The sequence below is a fragment of the Andrena cerasifolii genome, chromosome 9 (assembly GCF_050908995.1).
Source record: "Andrena cerasifolii isolate SP2316 chromosome 9, iyAndCera1_principal, whole genome shotgun sequence".
NCBI classification, from domain to species: Eukaryota; Metazoa; Arthropoda; class Insecta; order Hymenoptera; family Andrenidae; genus Andrena; species Andrena cerasifolii.
Window position 1 is genome coordinate 7,616,352 of NC_135126.1, and position 18,331 is coordinate 7,634,682.

The 18,331-nt window shown below is 46.8% G+C and overlaps 1 protein-coding gene across 5 annotated transcripts; it reads left to right on the forward strand.

The window, feature by feature from the left end:
* The first annotated feature begins 189 nt into the window (after positions 1 to 189).
* Mitf (transcription factor Mitf) lies at positions 190 to 18,055 on the forward strand. Of its 5 annotated transcripts, XR_013086425.1 has the most exons (8): positions 1,635 to 2,560; positions 4,359 to 4,566; positions 4,862 to 5,212; positions 11,907 to 12,096; positions 12,517 to 12,592; positions 14,638 to 14,917; positions 16,106 to 16,508; positions 16,545 to 18,055. XR_013086425.1 is itself a non-coding variant. In XM_076820230.1 (7 exons), exons 1-7 carry the CDS (start codon positions 190 to 192, stop codon positions 16,346 to 16,348), a joined length of 1,611 nt encoding a protein of 536 aa, XP_076676345.1. In that variant the 3' UTR covers positions 16,349 to 18,055. The 5 variants fall into 5 exon arrangements, 4 of the variants coding, with proteins under 4 accessions (XP_076676345.1, XP_076676344.1, XP_076676343.1 ...); XM_076820230.1 differs by lacking the exon at positions 1,635 to 2,560 and adding an exon at positions 190 to 452 and having other exon boundaries at positions 16,106 to 18,055; XM_076820229.1 differs by lacking the exons at positions 16,106 to 16,508; positions 16,545 to 18,055 and adding an exon at positions 15,144 to 15,272 and having other exon boundaries at positions 1,620 to 2,560.
* Positions 18,056 to 18,331: the final 276 nt, after the last annotated feature.

The following is an 18,331-nucleotide window of genomic DNA, read 5'->3' on the forward strand; positions in this document are numbered from 1 at the left end:
ATCACGGCTTCTGCCAGTGGGGAGGCGCCACGCTGAAAAGCAAAACTCAAGAACATCGTTGGTGTAATCGTGATCGTTTTGCTGAGAAAAGTATCGAGTCTGGTCGATCCGCGGCAAGTGGCGTCGCGACGCCCCGGTTCGGTCCGTGCCGCCGCGTCGTGCTTTTTCTACGAGCTCACGGCCCCGAGAATGGAAGAATCAGGAATCGACATGGGTTTCGATCTGGCGGCTATCACGGCCGATTTAGAGCATCGCGAGGCGAGTCTCTGTGCCCGCCGATGCGAAGAGAAGGATGTCGACGTCGCCTTCGACGACCCGGCCAACATTCATGCGAATGAAAATGGATACGAAAACAATGACGGCGATTGGGAACAGGCCCTCTCCTTTCTGTCTACGCCGGCGCAAGATATCATGTACTACGAATTAAAGAGTCGGGCACCAAATACTAACAGGTACGCCAGGAAACAGCTACACTCGCGATGAAAATCTTAAACCCATTGCTTCACTCAAAAGTCAAAAACTTATATGTATGTCTGTGCTTCTGGGTAGCGATTGAGACGCAAGTGCCAGCGAGCACGATGGTCGTGATCGGCGCTTCTTTCTTTCTTAATCCGGTTAGAAGAGCATACAGTCCTGCATGGACGGCACAACACTAGCTTGTCGGATGTCTTTCACCAGTTGTCAAGTTACGTACACTCTCTATTACAACTTCAGTGGGAATGCCGTATGGTTTTCGAAAGAAATTCGAGAAAACCGCTGAACGTCAACCTAACGATAAGACGCATTTACGAGTGTCTCAATTGCACTCTCAACCGTCACCGACAGGCACAGATAGAATGCGGCAACAGTGTGCGCTACAGCACAGCCACGGTTCCGAGACTTCCGAGTGTTCCGACGGGGCACGGGCCCAGTCCACTCTCTACCTACACTCTACAATCTACATTATCTACAAGCTGTTTAATTTCGAGCTACGTTTCTCGTCCCGCTCGTCCGTTCGCTTCTGCATAGTGAATAGTTATTCCCAACTTACTTCGGCTCGACTCGGTTTGGCTCGGTTTGGCTCGGTCCAACTCGCGGAGAATACACCCACTGTTATTAATTCATCGCGCTGGCGCTTGCGCACCTTTGATCACGATTGCTCTCGAAGGAGAAGGAGAATCGATCTTGAATAAGACCGCTCGTCTCCCTTCATCTCGTTGGGCATCGCCACGCAATGTATTTTAGAGGAGAAAGGCCTTTGCAAAGGTGGCAAAATATGGTAGGGCGGATGATGGCAAGTTACCGACGAAAATGACACTACCTAGGCTAAACCATTCTCGATAAAATTGGACTCGACACGTTACTATATGCGACCAGCATGTTTGCGCGTTTCTTAATTCGCTCACTCGAGCGAACGAGTGATGGCCGGGAGTTGGCTCGCAGATGCGTGTGCGCGAAAGTCTCGCTCGAACGAGCCATAGGAATTGAAAGAGAGAGAAGACGAAAAATGTGGTAACGCAATGAATCCAGGTTTAGAGCTTTAGGGGCGCCGGTTTTTTGGCGTTGACAGCGTCGTTGTCGTTGTCATTGTCATTGTCGTTCTCATCCTCATCCTCCTCATCATCATCATCATCATCGACGTCGTCGTCGTCGTCGTCGTCGTTGTCGTTGTCGATAACAAGAAACGCCAAAAGTAGGGTTTAGTAGCGTCGCGACGCTTCGGCTCGTACGGTCGCGAAGCATTTTCACCTCCCACGGAGGACATGCAAGAGATATCGTCCGAGACGGCGCGACAAATCGTCGAATTCGAGGATCTAGTGTCACGGTTAAACCGAATAAACGACGTCGGCCGTCCGGTGATTCGCACCGTAACGACTGTCGATTCAAAAATTGGGACGACGTCGACGACGGTAACGAATATAGCGAGAACATCTACGATAACAACAACGACGAAGCCACTGTCCCATTGGCCGATCGCATCACACACGCTAACTCCGCGATTCACCGCGTCGTTGGGATCGGAACCAGAACCGGAACTGGTATCAAAATTAAAATTGGAATCGGGACCGAGTTCGAGACTGGGAACAGGACTGGAGACAGGACTTGCGTCGTCGACATCGCCGACATCGTTGTCGGTTCCGTTATCCAGACAGCAGAGTTCGTCGCTTGACTCAATTTTGTTTTCGCGAGCCTCCGGTGGAACGAGCAACTCGTTACCGTACGCGTGGCCGAGCCGCAACCACACCGAATACTCGAGCGACGCGTTCGAAGTTGTCGCTCGGACCACCAGCTGTCCATCCACTCCGGATCGTGGGTGGGAACAGGTGGAGCGACCAAAGCAATCGGAGAAACGAGAGCACCGAGAACAACAACAGGAGCAACGCGTGCGTGTGCACATTGGCATCGACGAGGATCTGCGCATGATTCTCGAAATGGATCCGTCGATCGTCGACGGGACGACGGCGACGAAGACGACGAAAGCGACGGCGAGTGCAGCTACGCTACCGGCTGTATATCCTTCCGGCGGCAACGGTCATATTGCGTTCGCGCGTTCGTTGCGCGCCACTCGTCCGCAAGGCTGGTACAGAAGCGATTAACGTTCCTAGGTTCCAACTCCACTCTACTCTCAAACTCTCCCGCGCTTTTCTTCGCGCTATCTATGATACGTCTGCGTCATTCTCAGCCATCTTTGCATCCGCGCCCGCTCCCATATTTGTTCGAGCTTCTGCTTTTGGTTTTACGAGACAAACCAAATACCTTTCCGCTAGACTACGCTTAGCCGGTAGGGAAATTCGCGTCTCCGTTAGTCATTCATTCCTCTTTCCCGATACGTCTGCGTTCTCCTCGATCGTAAACATTGCTTCTAAATTTAGGGGACTGTCCTTGGAACTTGCGCGTACATCTCTCGCGGACGTTGCGGATGCCGCGTATACGGTTTCTCGATTTATATTCTTTCTCCATCGTTGGTAAGTCGGATCGCAGGGAAGCGACGAACGATCGTGAGAATCGGTTGCAACGCAACTTTCAGGGGAATGCGTCGTCTCTCCCGACCGAATTAGCGCGATCCGTCTACTAATCGAATACAAGGTCGTGGCAAAACGAAACGAAGAAAAAACGATTATCTGTGCGAGAATAAAGACCGAGGAGGCGAGAAGACTTTGGAAGGAGTAGGGACGAAAGAATATAGAGAGGCTCGTTTGGTTTTTCACCGAAAGGTGTTACGTAACTCGCGCGACAGTTGCGCGACGAATACGTGAAACGGACGAGGTCTCGATCTGTCCGATGCGAGAACCGCACCTTTGACGTGCCCGGAAGGAAAAAAAAGGAACGCCACTCGAAGATAGGGATTCGAAATTCGGTCCAAATTGCACAATCTCTCTATTTTGGTGTTCTTATGGCTACAAGTTGGCTTTGTTCCCACATTGGTGAAATTGGGAATATTCTTCCGACTGCTAGGTGGCGCGTAACGTCATGTCAACTCGACTAGACTCGCCGTGCCGCAAGCATTTTCGTCATACCACATGTAGGGAATTTCCCTCGACCTGAGTCCGCTTTAACGATTCTTACAATTGCTCTACCTTGGCGGAAATTTGATTGGAACGAGCAATCGGATGCTACGTAAAGAGTAATTCTCAGAATTTGCGTGGTATGCCGTAGGCTTGGACAGTGATCGGAAGGCGATCTCAAGGTCACGCGTATAGCCCGCGTCTGTCGTGGTTCGAGCCGTGTAGATCTACTTAGAGCGTAGACTGTAGGGAGTTTTGTTTCCCATTCGTGCTCTCTTGCGCTTTTAACTGGATAGCTTAATAGTTTGGGCTATTTAAACGTTTATGTATAGTCGAGGAAGCTTGTTGGTTGAAGTTAAAAATACATAAAAATAAATATCCGACCCGCGTATTCTGCTACCGAGACATTGCGCAGGCGCTATGTATGTGCGCTAGAGTGGCTCTTTGCGACTTTTGAATTTTCTTCCGGGCATCCCCCAGAATACTTTCAAGTAATAACAAAAAAATCTGTTTAAACTTTGAGACCGATCGGATAACGGGAAAAATGCCCCTGGGCTCTTAAACATTTAAAGAATTATTTAATAGCTCACAAAGTCGGTTTTCTATAATATCCTCCAAGTTATTGATTAAATAAAAAAATATGTCAAACAAAAGTTGTAGGTGCGGACAAGGAGCATATTTTATGTTCTATTACTTTTTCTCGTGCGACAAACTGTTCTCATTTTATTTTTTATTATTTGGACTTATTCTGGAGGGTGCCACGAAGAAAATCTTGAGAAAAAAAATTTACCAAGAGTAAATAAGAGCCACCCTAATGTACACGAAGAACGTTGTCCGGTGCAAAAGGCCAAAATGTTTCTCATGATTTTTCAGTCCACCAACGTTTAAGACTGCAACGCCCACTTCGCGCACGCAATTGAAGCTCCAGCTGATGCGAGAGCAGCTGCAAGAGCAGGAAAGGCGAGAGTCGGAGTTTCGTCAAAATTTGCAGCTGCACAGACCACCGGCAGCTCCTCCGAGACCAGTACCACCTGCGGCGCTATCGACAATCGGGGTGGACGTGCCGCCGCAAGTCCTACAAGTACGCTTTTGCTTCCTCTGTATCACCTACAAGTGCTACAACCTATGTATTTCCCACTCTCATCGCCTCCACAGTGCCCTCTCCCCTCTCAATCTTCAATTGCAAGGGTCTGGGTTAAGTAAAAGTAGTAAACTCAAGATCAAAAACATTATGTTCGGATTCGAATTTTATTACAAAGCGATGAAAGACGGGGGAACTTACAATTAGATAGAGAGAGGGAGGGAGGTGATGGTGGTTGGCGGGGTAGGAAGAAGGTCGAGAGATGTCGAAAGCTCTGAGTGGATCTTGTTTGCAGGTACGCACACTGTTAGAAAATCCGACACGGTACCACGTGGTACAAAAGCAAAAAAACCAAGTGCGGCAGTATCTGCACGAGTCATTTCGCGGTGGTACGATCGACACTGAAAGCGAAAGCGTCCTCGGTAAAAATTCGGTCGAGGCTGTGCCAACATCCACGCCGATGGTTGTCCAGAGTGCACCGCCAGGACCGGCGGTGCAACACCCAAAGCCGCAGCATCCTCATCTGGCCTCGTATCCGCACGCTCCCACGGTTTTGTCGCACGGTAATCCGGTCGCGGTCAGCCCGGATCCTACGACTGGCGGCATGTCACCAGGACTTTCCAGCGTCGCTACCAGCAATTCCGAGGTACGTTGAATTCGACGAGCTTTGTACTTACGCGAAACGTACATATGTACCTACCCACGAACCGATCTACTGGAATGCAGGAGAGAGCATCTCTCCACGGAAGTTGTAAGACATACGGTAGTAAGTAAGGGTTGGGAAACGAGTGACGTAAGATGAGAGGTGGTGGGACTGTCGGAATCGAGGGAAGGCCGAGGAGCAGAGAGAAACTACGAGAATTCGTGAGCGCGCTCGACCTTACCCGCGATCTAGATCTCTTAATAAGACTAAATTGTGTCTGGCCATACCCGCGTAAATATGCGTATGGGTACGATACATTTACTATACTTTCACCAGATATGCGTGCACGACTGCGCGTTCCCTTTACGTAAGTACCTATGTATGTATTGATCATCCAGTACGCAGAACGACTTTTCGCTGTAGCCTCAGGTGGCGTTTCTAAAATCGCATAACTTTTTTTAGAATAATTGGTCCAAACGACATGACTTTTTTTTAGATGCAAGGATTAGTTTGCTAAGTGAGGTGATCGCTGATTTCGGGAATTTCGCGATTTTCAACCTTATTCTGCGATCTTTAAGCGTTTCTAGCTCAGAGCAACGTTAACCGATTTTCATAAAACTTTAGGTACCTATATACTCCAATCTACAAACGGGTTTTTTGATTTTTCATCACAAGCTCACAGGAAGAAAGTTTAAAAAACGACCTTTACTACTTTTTTTTGCTATTCCGACTAATTGCATTCATTTTCAAAACTACGAAACACGTCGCTTAACAAACTAATCCTTCTAGCATCTAAAAAAAACTCATGTCGCGTGGACCAATTCTAAAAGAGTTGTGCGATTTTAAAAAGTATCCAAATACTTTTTTCACTAACGGTATGTAGTTGCATACGTATTCGGTACTTGAAAGGTGGATATCATCGATCGCTTTCTTTTCATTTGACATTCGTCGTGCGTTGACGATCGCGATGAAATCAGCATGCCGATCAGGCAGCCGTGTTCTCCTCCGCGAACGGAGTGTGCGACTCTTTTACGTCCCGTTACGTCCCTTTACGCCTTACGACACACACGTTTCCCCAGAATCGTTCACTGTTGACATCTTAGAGCACATAAACATGGAGGAAGCATACAGTAGGCGAAAATGTAGACGGCTGTAGAAAGAGAAACATATACATTGGGGACACCCTCTCTTTCCAACTTTAAAAAAAAAAAACGCTGACGCCCCCGACGCTAGAAAGAGAGAGAGTGTCCCCAATGTATATGTTTTTCTTTCCACCGCCGTCTACATTTTTGCCCGTTGCATGCTTCCTCCATGTTTACACGCTCTAAGGTTGATTCCGTCTGTCATGCGCTACGTACAGAAGTACCTACGTACGTATCATGCCAATCGATTGAATCAAAGATGAAGACAATTTCATTGTGTCCGATTAAACATCCCGCGCAAACGTCGGTATACGCGATATATTTCGAGACTTTGACACGACCCGGTTAACGGAGAAACCAACTCCGTTACCTCGATCACATACTCGACTTGTTGCACGTCCCACGCGAGACTGGAATTCGTAATGCGATGGAACGAAACGGGAAAATCGTGGACGCGCGGCAGGGAAGTTTAAGGGAAAAGAAGATAATGTACAAAGGAATTAACGAAGGACCTATTGCGACTAGAACTTTAAAGTGAATGAAACTGTGCAGTATATAACGAAACGATGATACGGTGGTCCGAAGATGCGATACATGAAAGACCATGCCGGTGACACGCCGTAAACCGCAAGCCACGCCGATAGATATCGGGACGGCAGCGGGTCGAGTTGTTAACTTGTTAACAGCCGATAGCTATGGACAGACTGGCAGGGAAGCAGAGCGGCAGAAAAGCATGCAGGGCAAGGAGACAGACAAGTGTGGGGCATCGCGCCGTGGCGCGTGGCGTGTGAAGTGTGACGGGGCGCGGCGCGAGACACGCGGCGCGCGTTCAAGCAGTAGTGGCCAGTACCGAAACGAGTTGCACCATCAACAGTGAAGATTCGGTTCACGCGCGAGGAAACCTGATTTTAACGGCTTCTATCGTTATCGACAATCAGTCGTTCGTATCGGAACGGTTTCCAGTAACCTTCTCGCGTGCGCTTGCGTAATCCGTTGACGCCGCGACAAGGAAGAGAGAGAAAGAGATCGAGTTGCCCGCTCCCGGCTCCCCGCGGCCGGCTTCGAGAAGGTTGTTGGACCCAAAGAGCTTACCGAGTGTGCGATATCCAAATTGCAATGTCTACTGACAATGTTGGACGATAATCTTAAATCTACGTACCGGCGGACACACGCTTAGGGGCAACCCTCCCTCTGTATTATCCAATTTATTTTTTGCTCGTCGACTAGAGACGTGAAACGGGACGAGACGTGGCGAGGCTAGGCGAGGCGAGGTGAGGCGAGGCGTGGCGACCTGACGCGACGGGATTATTCTGTCTTATCGGTTTTGATGCGAGCTGATAAGAAGCTGCTCGCTCGTCGGATTACTCTGGGACATGACGTTAGTTTCCGACGGTTCCGCTTCGCGGCAAGATTCGAGTGTTATCAGCGTGCTACCTCCACCTGCTCACCTCCCGCCACTCACGGACTATTCGTTCCCTGCTCCGTCTCCCGCCATTCCTGAGTCTTCCTTCGTTCAGCCGGTGCTCCCTCCACCACCCGCGGAGATCGAGAAATACGTTATTGGGTAACCGCAACCTTGAGGTGCTTAATCGTAGGTAGCCGGAGCCGCGACGGAGCGGTAGTACGAGGAGAAAACGCAAGGTTGCCACGATCCAGGCTCATATCGAACAGCCATCGAGCCCGAGCACGAAAAAAATGCATTCGTCTGTCAGCCGAGCGTTCCGGGACCCAGTCCAGTTGGCGTTAATTTTCGCGTTCGCGTTCGCGGTCGCGGTCGCGGTCGCGGTCGCACACGTTTCGTTGCAGTTATCCTGATGGGATTGGACTCCTTCTCACCGCTACAGTTCCGAAGGATATGTGTACAAACGCGCGTTTCACGAAATTGTTCGCGATCTCGACCAACTTCTCTCTGCTCCTCTATACTCCTAATCTTCTCTAAATTCCAGCGCCTCTAGCCAAAGCTTCTCTCTTTCTTTCCACCGTCACGCTCGTCGTTTTTGCACGGTCGCCGGGCATCGCCGTATGCCAGTCGCCAGTGTTGTGTCGATTGTGATATTCATCGCCCGTCAACCGAGGAGCAGCGTCTGTTTACGAAATTCCAAGGACTCGGAACAGCGTCGGCGCCGGCGCCGGCCATCGGGGACTCACCATTCGTCGTCTGAAATCCAGATCGCGAATTCGGTGTTATTGTTCGAGGAGGATAAAGGCCGCTGGAAGCCCGCTTTGACGGCTAATACCTGAAAGCGCACCCTCTTTCCCGTTTTAGACAGTCCAACTTTCTCTCTTTACGTTGACCGCGCGCCATAGTGAACGCCTATACGCACGTGCGTGCGTGCGTACGTGCGTGCGTGCGTACGTACCTGCGCGCATATGCCATTGACACTGCTCCTGACACCGCTACCTCCGAACGTACAAATTTTGGCGCTTTCCTTGCCAACGATTGCTGCAACAAGATGCCAGTGTTCAATATAATAACTCGGAGATGTAAGGTGAGTCTCATTGTTAGTCTACTTGTTTAAGAACCAACAATATACTCGCCATGGACGACAAACGTGAAAACGTCGTTCGTGTTTCCTTTACGTAGGATAGTCGAAATGTTTGAATAACAACTAGGTACATAGGCTACACGTACATATATATATTATTAATTTTATTATTAATTTTTAATTTAAATTTATATACATAAAAATTAATAATAAAATTAAAAATTTGAAAATCTGGAATCCGATTTCTGGAGGGTAGCGAATTCCTAGACTTTCTAAAATTTAGTTTATTCCCTAAAGTGGGGGTGGTCAAATTTAGTAATTCGAGTGGTGAAAAGATTAATGCAATATAAAATGTACTCTAATTGTAAGCATGGATTACAAATTAATAATAAAATTAAAAATTTGAAAATCTGGAATTCGATTTCTGGAGGGTAGCGGATTCCTAGACTTTCTAAAATTTAGTTTATTCCCTAAAGTGGGGGTGGTCAAATTTAGTAATTCGAGTGGTGAAAAGATTAATGCAATATAAAATGTACTCTAATTGTAAGCATGGATTAAAAATTAATAATAAAATTAAATATTTGAAAATCTGGAATCCGATTTCTGGAGGCTAGCGAATTCCTAGACTTTCTAAAATTTAGTTTATTCCCTAAAGTGGGGGTGGTCAAATTTAGTAATTCGAGTGGTGAAAAGATTAATGCAATATAAAATGTACTCTAATTGTAAGCATGGATTACAAATTAATAATAAAATTAAAAATTTGAAAATCTGGAATTCGATTTCTGGAGGGTAGCGGATTCCTAGACTTTCTAAAATTTAGTTTATTCCCTAAAGTGGGGGTGGTCAAATTTAGTAATTCGAGTGGTGAAAAGATTAATGCAATATAAAATGTACTCTAATTGTAAGCATGGATTAAAAATTAATAATAAAATTAAATATTTGAAAATCTGGAATCCGATTTCTGGAGGCTAGCGAATTCCTAGACTTTCTAAAATTTAGTTCATTCCCTAAAGTGGGGGTGGTCAAATTTAGTAATTTAATTGATGTATGTTAATTTCCTTGATCTGAAGCCTTGACTAGAACAGAAAATTATTATATATATATATATGTACTTATATGAATGTAGTAGGAACAGACATTATGTTCTCTTCCGTACCGGATGCGCGTTAGTAGTTATGAAACGATTCGTTCGCGTAATAGCATCCGATCAAGATTCATGGATGCAACGTGGCAACGAATCGTAAAATTTTTCCTTTCTTGTAGCCAGCGTACAAGCCGCAAACAAATCGCATCGTTGCCTATGTCAGCGTCGCTGCAAATGCACGAATTATTGTAAGTAAACGCGCTTGAGGCAGAGACTATCGGTTTACGCGCCGCTCAGCCAAGCTATCCGCGCGCGTCTCGTTAATCGTGTACACTGCAGTGCTGGATAACGAACAATTATCGCATGTACGTCCACGTGGTTGCGTGGTCGAACAACGATCCCGACAGCACGGCCACACTGCCTCGCCTCTTTTTCCTTCTTCTATTTGTCGTTGCTGGTTCTGTGAATCCGGAGGGCCGGAACGAATCGTACAGACCGCATCGAACTACTCGGGACTTAGGTAAACGCTGTTGCTTCTCGCGTTTGTGGCGTAGCCAACGGAACCTGATACGATAGGATTTGGAATGGAACGGCAGGGGCGCGGGCGCTGCGACACCAGACACGATTAGGCATTCGAATTATACGACAGAGTGGACGACTTTGACGTCTGGTCGTTTAATCTAGTATAATACGTACACGCGTTTCGGTCGGCCGGTGTAGGTATTTACGGATTACGCGTAAAGTGTTTGGTTCGGCTCGGGGACGGGGGAGCAATTGATTGTGCCAATGAAACGTGACGATAAGAGTCCAATGAAATAACGCGATCAGATAAAACGTTAACGATAATATGAAAAGGCAGTTCTCGCTTCCGTGTTACTTCTGCGACACTTTTCATCTGCCGTTGATAATTCACCAGCCAGCGTTTTGGCGGTGTTGTACGTAACGCGTAATGTCCTCCTACATAGGTAGGTACACGTGTAGTACGTATCGGCATCGGGGATCGTACGTAGACGCTTATTTTTCTGCGCCTTTGCTCGCCTTTCCTCTCGCTCCTTTGTTTCCTCTCCTATCACGGAGCATCGTTGGTTTTCCACGGCATAGCGGCACGGGCGGCACAATGGTACAGCGGTACAGCGACGCAGCTTGCCATCAACAGACATCGGTTATTATTCTTACGTAATGTTTACGTAACTTACACGTACGCAACTGAATACCCATAAGCGCTGCACGTTGTGCGCACGTGCGATCGCGATTCTTTGCGCTTCGCTTCGCTCAGCTTCTCGCCGCCCCAATCTGAGTAGCTACTTTTCCCAACTTTTTCTGCCAACCTTCCGACTTTCGATTTGCATCGCCGTGGAAATCGGTCGTAGCTTTGAGCGCGCGGCACCTCGTTTCGCGGCTCTCGCACCCTACCTCCAGGACTGTACAAGCGTCGACCGACATGCCTCCGTGGTCCTCCCTTTTTTTTCTCCTAACGAAATTAGCATAGCGAAGTGGTATACGAAATTAGGTCGCGAGCCAACTTATCGCGACTGTTTGGATAAAAGCGGATAACAGCGATGTACGTCACGATGCAGGTGCGTTATCTGTAAAGGGGAACGCTTTTCTAAAGCAACAACCGTTGCCACAAAGAGCGGTGTTCCTCTGCCATTTATCTCGTTACACAATTTCGAAGGGCGCGCAGAAAGGAGGAACGGTATAAAAATAGGTACATATGTATACGTGCGCGTCAAATTCCTGTGCTGCTGAAATTTCCTCCGTTCCTTACTTTCGGTCCTTGGTTGTCTCTTCTCTCTTTCTCTCTCGCTTTCTCAACGTCCCAACTGCATAGATAAAAGACAAGCAGCCAGTAGTCAGCCGTGTCGTCGATATCCGTCAAACTGGACGCACCACGGCCGCAATCGCAATCGTAATCGGAAACAGTAATCGGCCGCCCGATAGTAAGTTCATTCCCCTTCGGCTACATTATATCCGTGTGATTACAGGCAGAGGATCTGTTGGACGATATACTGTCGTTCGAGAGTGGATCCTTAGGCGACAGCTTAAAGGATGGCCAGCCGACAAGTCTGACTAACATCCCGGAGCTGCAGATCAAACCGGAGCCTCTGTTGCTAACCGAGGCGGAGATACACGCGCTTGCCAAAGACCGACAGAAAAAAGATAATCATAATATGAGTAAGTGGTCGATACTATTGAAATGTATGCGAAAAACCTTTGCGTCTGTTTTGTTGAAACGCCAGTACCTACCGAAAGAATCGATATCCGATCGGTCCAGGCTCAGACTTGAGGGTTTCAAATTCGTCGCGGTCTATCTGCTCGAATACTCGATTAAGTAATCACCGAACATTCTATAAAACGAGCAGCAATAGTACTCTATCGTCTGGACAATTAGACGCAAGCTGATCCGCTGAACCTCGTCGCATCCCCACTCCCCCCAAGTCCCAACTATCGCATACATATTTGCGACATAATCGAGATGTAACCGCAACCCAGTTAAGGAAAAGAAGCAACGGAAAGCTTACTCGGGAAAAGCAGCTTTTCTTCCGGCTTCGGCATTACGAGTATAATTGCAGTGGTTGTAATTGTAATTTTCAGTCGAGAGACGGCGACGTTTTAACATCAACGACCGAATCAAGGAGCTTGGTACTCTTTTGCCGAAAACCAATGACCCGTGAGTACAGTTATTCACGTCATATCCGTCCGTGCCTGTGTCCATCTATTTTTCTGTCCAACGATAGGATTAAAACCGCGCATAGTATATGTAAGTATCTATAATACTCGTGTAAACATTGTAGACTACAACTGTTCCGCCCGTGTTTTATTTTATCGCTCACACCGACACCGTACCGCTTACGTACGCGCGTCTCCGTGCTCCGCTTAACTCACGGGCTTCCCGTATCTGTTCTCGTAACGTAGTGCCTATCACCTATATCTGTCTGTTCCTATTTAGCAGAGACGATTTCCTCACCAAATGGTCTTGATAAATCCTCGGGCATTGTTCTTCACGTCGCGAAGCTACATAACGAAGTTGCGTTCCTGAAGACAGAGCGCATCGTGAGCCGCCAGATTTCTTGGGGGTATCCCCGTAACCCCGTATCGCTGTCGCGTGAAATACGAGCGGACGAGCCGCCGCGACGTACTTACGATGCACGGACGTGCGACAGCGCCGCGTCGTGAGTAGGCTAACACGCGTGTAAGATATAATACATACGTACGTATATATCTCGTCTACTTGATAACGAAACGAGGCTCGGTCTAACGAAAATGGCAAACAGTGACAAGGCGACATCGTTTTCATCGCCTCTGGAATCCTGCCTCTCCTCCGTTACTCGAACGGCATCTCTCCCACTTATCTTATATGCGCAAGGGGGACGCTTTAAATTCAACGAATAAACGAACAATTAGCGACTCGTTATTTTAAAGTTGGAGCGACACCGTTCGCACGTCAACTGCTTCGTCAGTTTCTCTTCGCGAATGACACAGTCCTTGAAGGACGATCCGTTGGACCAGTAATAACGAGAAACGCCTGTCAGCAAATACATACTATATAGATATCTAATATACGTACAGTTGGTAAAAAAAGTATTTCGACGCTTTTTAAAATCGCATAACTTTTTTAGAATTGATCCAAACGACATGAGTTTTTTTTAGAAGCTAGAAGGATTAGTTTGCTAAGCGACGTGTTTCGTAGTTTTGAAAAAAAATGGAATTGGTCGGAACAGCAAAACAAATAGTAAAGATCGTTTTTTAAACTTTTTTTCTGTAAGCCTGTAATGAAAATTAAAAAAAAAACCGTTTGTAGATTGAAGTTATATATATGCCTAAAATTTCATCAAAATCAGTTAACGGTGCTCTGAGCCAGGGGCGTCCGGAGACTTTTTTTCCGGGGGGAGGGGGCAACTTTGGGATGATGGTAAAGAAAAATATACCCCTCTTGCTTTTTTTAACCCATTTTATAGTGCAAATTTAATTAAAACTTTAAAACCGAAATTTAAAAATATTCCCTTTCTTAGTATAAACTTAATAAAGATCAGTTTTGAAAAATAAACGATTTTTTCTCAAAAACCCTCCCTGCGGACGCCCATGCTCTGAGCTATAAACGCTTAAAGATCGCAGAATAAGGTCGAAAATCGCTGATTTCGGGAATTTCGCGAATCTACAAACGGGTTTGTTTAATTTTCATTAAAGGCTTACAAAGAAAAAAGTTTAAAAAACGACCTTTACTATTTTTTTGCTATTCCGACGAATTGCATTTTTTTTCAAAACGGCGATACACGTCACTTAGAAAACTAATCCTTCTAGCTTCTAAAAAAAACTCATGTCGTTTGGACCAATTCTAAAAAAGTTATGCGATTTTAAAAAGTGTCCAAATACTTTTTTTACTAACTGTATGTATGCCAATCGAGTAGGTATACATAGAAGCGTTAGTTGAGAACAGCCATACGTTACAGACAGATCGCCGAGTAGCCGTAGATGTGTGTTTTTTCGAGCGAAACGGCGAAAAGCTTGCTCGACAGAGTCGTTCGTGTCGTGAAGATTTTTCAACACTTATTGTATATGTACCTATACGTATGTACATACGCCTATGCTCTAAAGTTCTAGACTCCAGAGTGTAGTCTAGAGTCTAGACTGTAGAGTAAGTTGGAGGGAAGGATGGATGGATAGATACGCGGCAGTGGCCGCAATCCGTGATAATTCCGGTTCAATATATTTCAGATATTACGAAATTGTTCGAGATGTTAGACCGAACAAAGGCACGATTCTGAAGTCGTCGGTAGAGTACATAAAGCTTTTGAAAAACGAATTGACAAGGATGAAGCAGAACGAGCTCAGGCATAAGCAACTGGAGCATCAAAATCGTCGGCTCCTTTTGCGGGTCCAGGAATTGGAGTTGCAAGCGAAAACGCACGGTCTACCTGTTTCGGACTTCAACTGGAGCTCAACTTCCGGCAGCATACTTCATGGATTCTCCAGAGCCAAGCACGAGCAACGAAAGGTAAGCTAATCGCGTTCTAGCACAGTTTGCGCGACACTTTTGCCTCGTTTCTTATCCCGTACAGTGTATACTGTGGCGTATGGCGTATATTATAGATTTATCCTTGCAACGTTGTACATACGTACATGTTGTGTGTATGTATGTACATATACACGACCAATCAACAACGACGCGAGGGAGGAGGTCGACGCGCGACGTTGCTCGCTGACTTTGTATTATTTTCAAGGTTATGCCGATCAACGCCGATAGACGGCCACGATCGTTTCACGATCCTTGATCCGAATAAACGTTCGCTGCGTTCTCGGGACTGATTTCATAATTCACATCTGTTCTTACGAGACCGGCCAGCACGAAATCATTCGTTTATATATCCTCGCTCGTGCTCTCTCCTTTTTCTTCCTCCTCTTCTTGTTCCACATTACATCCAACTGTCTCCTCTTACTCCCCTGCTAATTCTCCCTCTATGTCTGCCTCTCTGTCTGTCTCTCTATTTACCGCGTGCTCCTGTCTGCTCTGCTCTGCTCTGTGTAAGTACTTACTTTTACTACCAGGCATTCGTGGTCCTGTCTTTAAGGATTTGCTACGGGAGGAATTGTGAGCGCGGAAATTTTTCAAACTTATCACACTGGATTCGATATTAATCTCGATATCGGCCTTAGCGAATTATCCGGCGTGTTGGTTTTGCGTACAGTAGTACGTAATCACACTCGAAGTCGAGTACGAGTTTCCATAACGGTGTTTTACGTGCGAAAGATAAGCAGCAGATATCTAATAAAACGTCTCGAGCGGGAGTGTCGAGACCGCATGAATTATTGTTCGTGATAGACTCGTCGGAATGTAAGCAGGTTTCCTTGAGCTTTGAGATTTAAACGTTGATAACGTGACAGTCGGCGTCGCATCGTGTCGTGCACCCGCGGTTGATGAATGGCGTCGAACAAAGCAGACACTTCATCCGACGAAATACAAGTAGCTAAATATTCGTTAACCGAATTTGCCTCGTCTTTTTCATCTTGCCATTTGCTTCACCCTTTCCGCCCATCTGTTCCAAAGGCCCTCCCCCTTGTCGACACTCGATCCCATCCGCATCTTCTCCGCTGTGTTCGGCTATTTTTGCGGTTAACTTTGCATCGAAATTAAGTTCACTTGAAAGGAAAGTACCATAACAGGGTAACATCTCTTGATCGACAGATTCCGGAATTTGTCGCAGAAGAAGCAACGAGCTTGAACATGTCGCAGCTTGAAGATTTGATGGAGGACGATGCGAGCGGTCCAATTCACAGTGGCGACCCAATGCTGTCTTCGCCGCATCTTCCACCATTAAGTCCAGCGCCGACAGGCTGTCAGCACGGCCTAGCGGCGGACGACGACACCCTTGGTACCTTGGCACCGACCACGCCCAATTCTTCCTCCGACATGGATATTGCCGCGTAACACCACGAACCGTCCGAGCGCGATCTATCGACCACACTTCCATTTCCGATGTTATCGCGTCGGAGAACGGAGAACTATCGCCACTGTGCCTTTACACATCAATGACAGATGTTATTTTTCCTGTTCTTTCCCTTAACGGCTGGCCGTTATGTGCACGTAGGTGTACATGTATACGTATATGCGTACATACGTATAGTACTGTAGCAGGTATATGTACATACATGTATGTGTGTCTCGTTGAAGGTAACGTTTAGCGATACCGCCGGATATGACTCCCTCGGTAGAGAGGATATCGCAGCGTTCCTTCCACCGTTTATCCCATGTCCGTGATTCTGATCTCGGTGCTTTGCTAGTATCGAAACAAACGTGTGTAATATTCGTAGTTGCTGCCGTTACATGACCACGAAGCTGTGGAGAACGAGTTCCTCGGTCGTTTCGGGACCGGCAATTATACATACGGACCACGTATGATAAACGTAATTTAGTGACACGAATACTCGCGCGGGTCGCGAGTTCGCTGACGATAAGTGGGCGTGAATGTATCCGAAGGTGCAATTTCGTCTCGTCAAAAGAATGCAATCCTTCCGATTCTATTGATTTCGTCAACTACCTTAGTTTCTTAATTGTAGGCATCGTCTCGCGTCTTTGAGTAAACTGTAACTTTCATCTCGTTCACCTTTCGTCGAAACCGTTCCGCGTGTTTGTTTCGGCGTGAGCTCGTCACTCTTCCCACCCTGCTTCCCTGTGGCCCTGTTTCTCCGACGTCGTGGTTTGCTGGTTAATTTCTGGTGAAACATGGAAACGCCCGATACCGAGGAGAACGGAAGAAATTAGAAGGGCGCGAGGATTAGGAGGAAGAGCAGCTCGGGCTTGAACTATATGTATGGTGGATACATGTTAGATACAATGTACGACGGGGGCCAAGGATTACGGCGGTGCCGGTAACGAAAGTCTACGAACGAGCGCTCATCTTCCTCCTCCTCCTCCAACACCCAAAACGGGACCAAAGTGTCGAGGACGAACTCGGAAGGTATGGTTACGTATATCGCAAGATTTTCAAAGACGAACAAGCAAGTGCCCGCGTAAATATACGTACGTAATTATTCATAAGTGTAGGTAAGAAAGAAAGGACAGGAGCAAGTCGAAGAAACGTGTAAACGAGAGAAGAAGCATTTCTACGAAACATACGACACGTACGACTTGAAAAGCGCCAGCGTTCGGCAGAATATACTAAAGTACATACATATTTTCACAAGTGTATTTTGCATCTGAAACTACGAGAAGTTTACGTTGCTCGTAAATCTTCGCTCCCCGTACCACCTCTCGATTCGAGTTTCTCCCCATCTGAATTTTGCCCGAGTAAAATACGAGTACATACATGTGTATATGTCACGCAGCATCCGACGGTGGACACGATCCGGTCGACGAGGCCTCTGTTGTTCTTCGAGCTTGTCGAAAAGGGGAGAAATCGGGTCGCAATTTTGATCTCTTAACGTTCCACGCGAACATCATCGCCGTTCACCCCCCGCCCCCCCCCCCTACAAATGTTTTAACTATAACGCTGTCGCGTTTTACCTCGTCGACACGTAGATATTATGTATTCGCTCATTGTTATCCGCGGAAGCCGCGCGAGAGTACCGAAACACTCTCCGCGGTGGCTGCGAGAACCTACAGAGTATATAAAGGAACGTTATGGAAAGAGCATAATGTTTTTCTTCTTGTCCTTTCTCGTCTCTGAATTTCCTTGAAACTTCCTTCTTACGATTAGAATGTACCAAATACGATCAACATATCCGCTCGAGTAAAAAAGTGTCGCGATTGATATTACCCTAAAGGGCGTAAAGCCCTTGTGTTGGGTAGAGCATCGAAATCTCGAGCGCGAAAGTATATTAGAATGCAATCGCCGCTGACAATGAGTGAACTTGCTAGTGTATAACAATCGCAGATATCACCGCTTCGGTTTCTAAAAGAAGAAAAAGAATA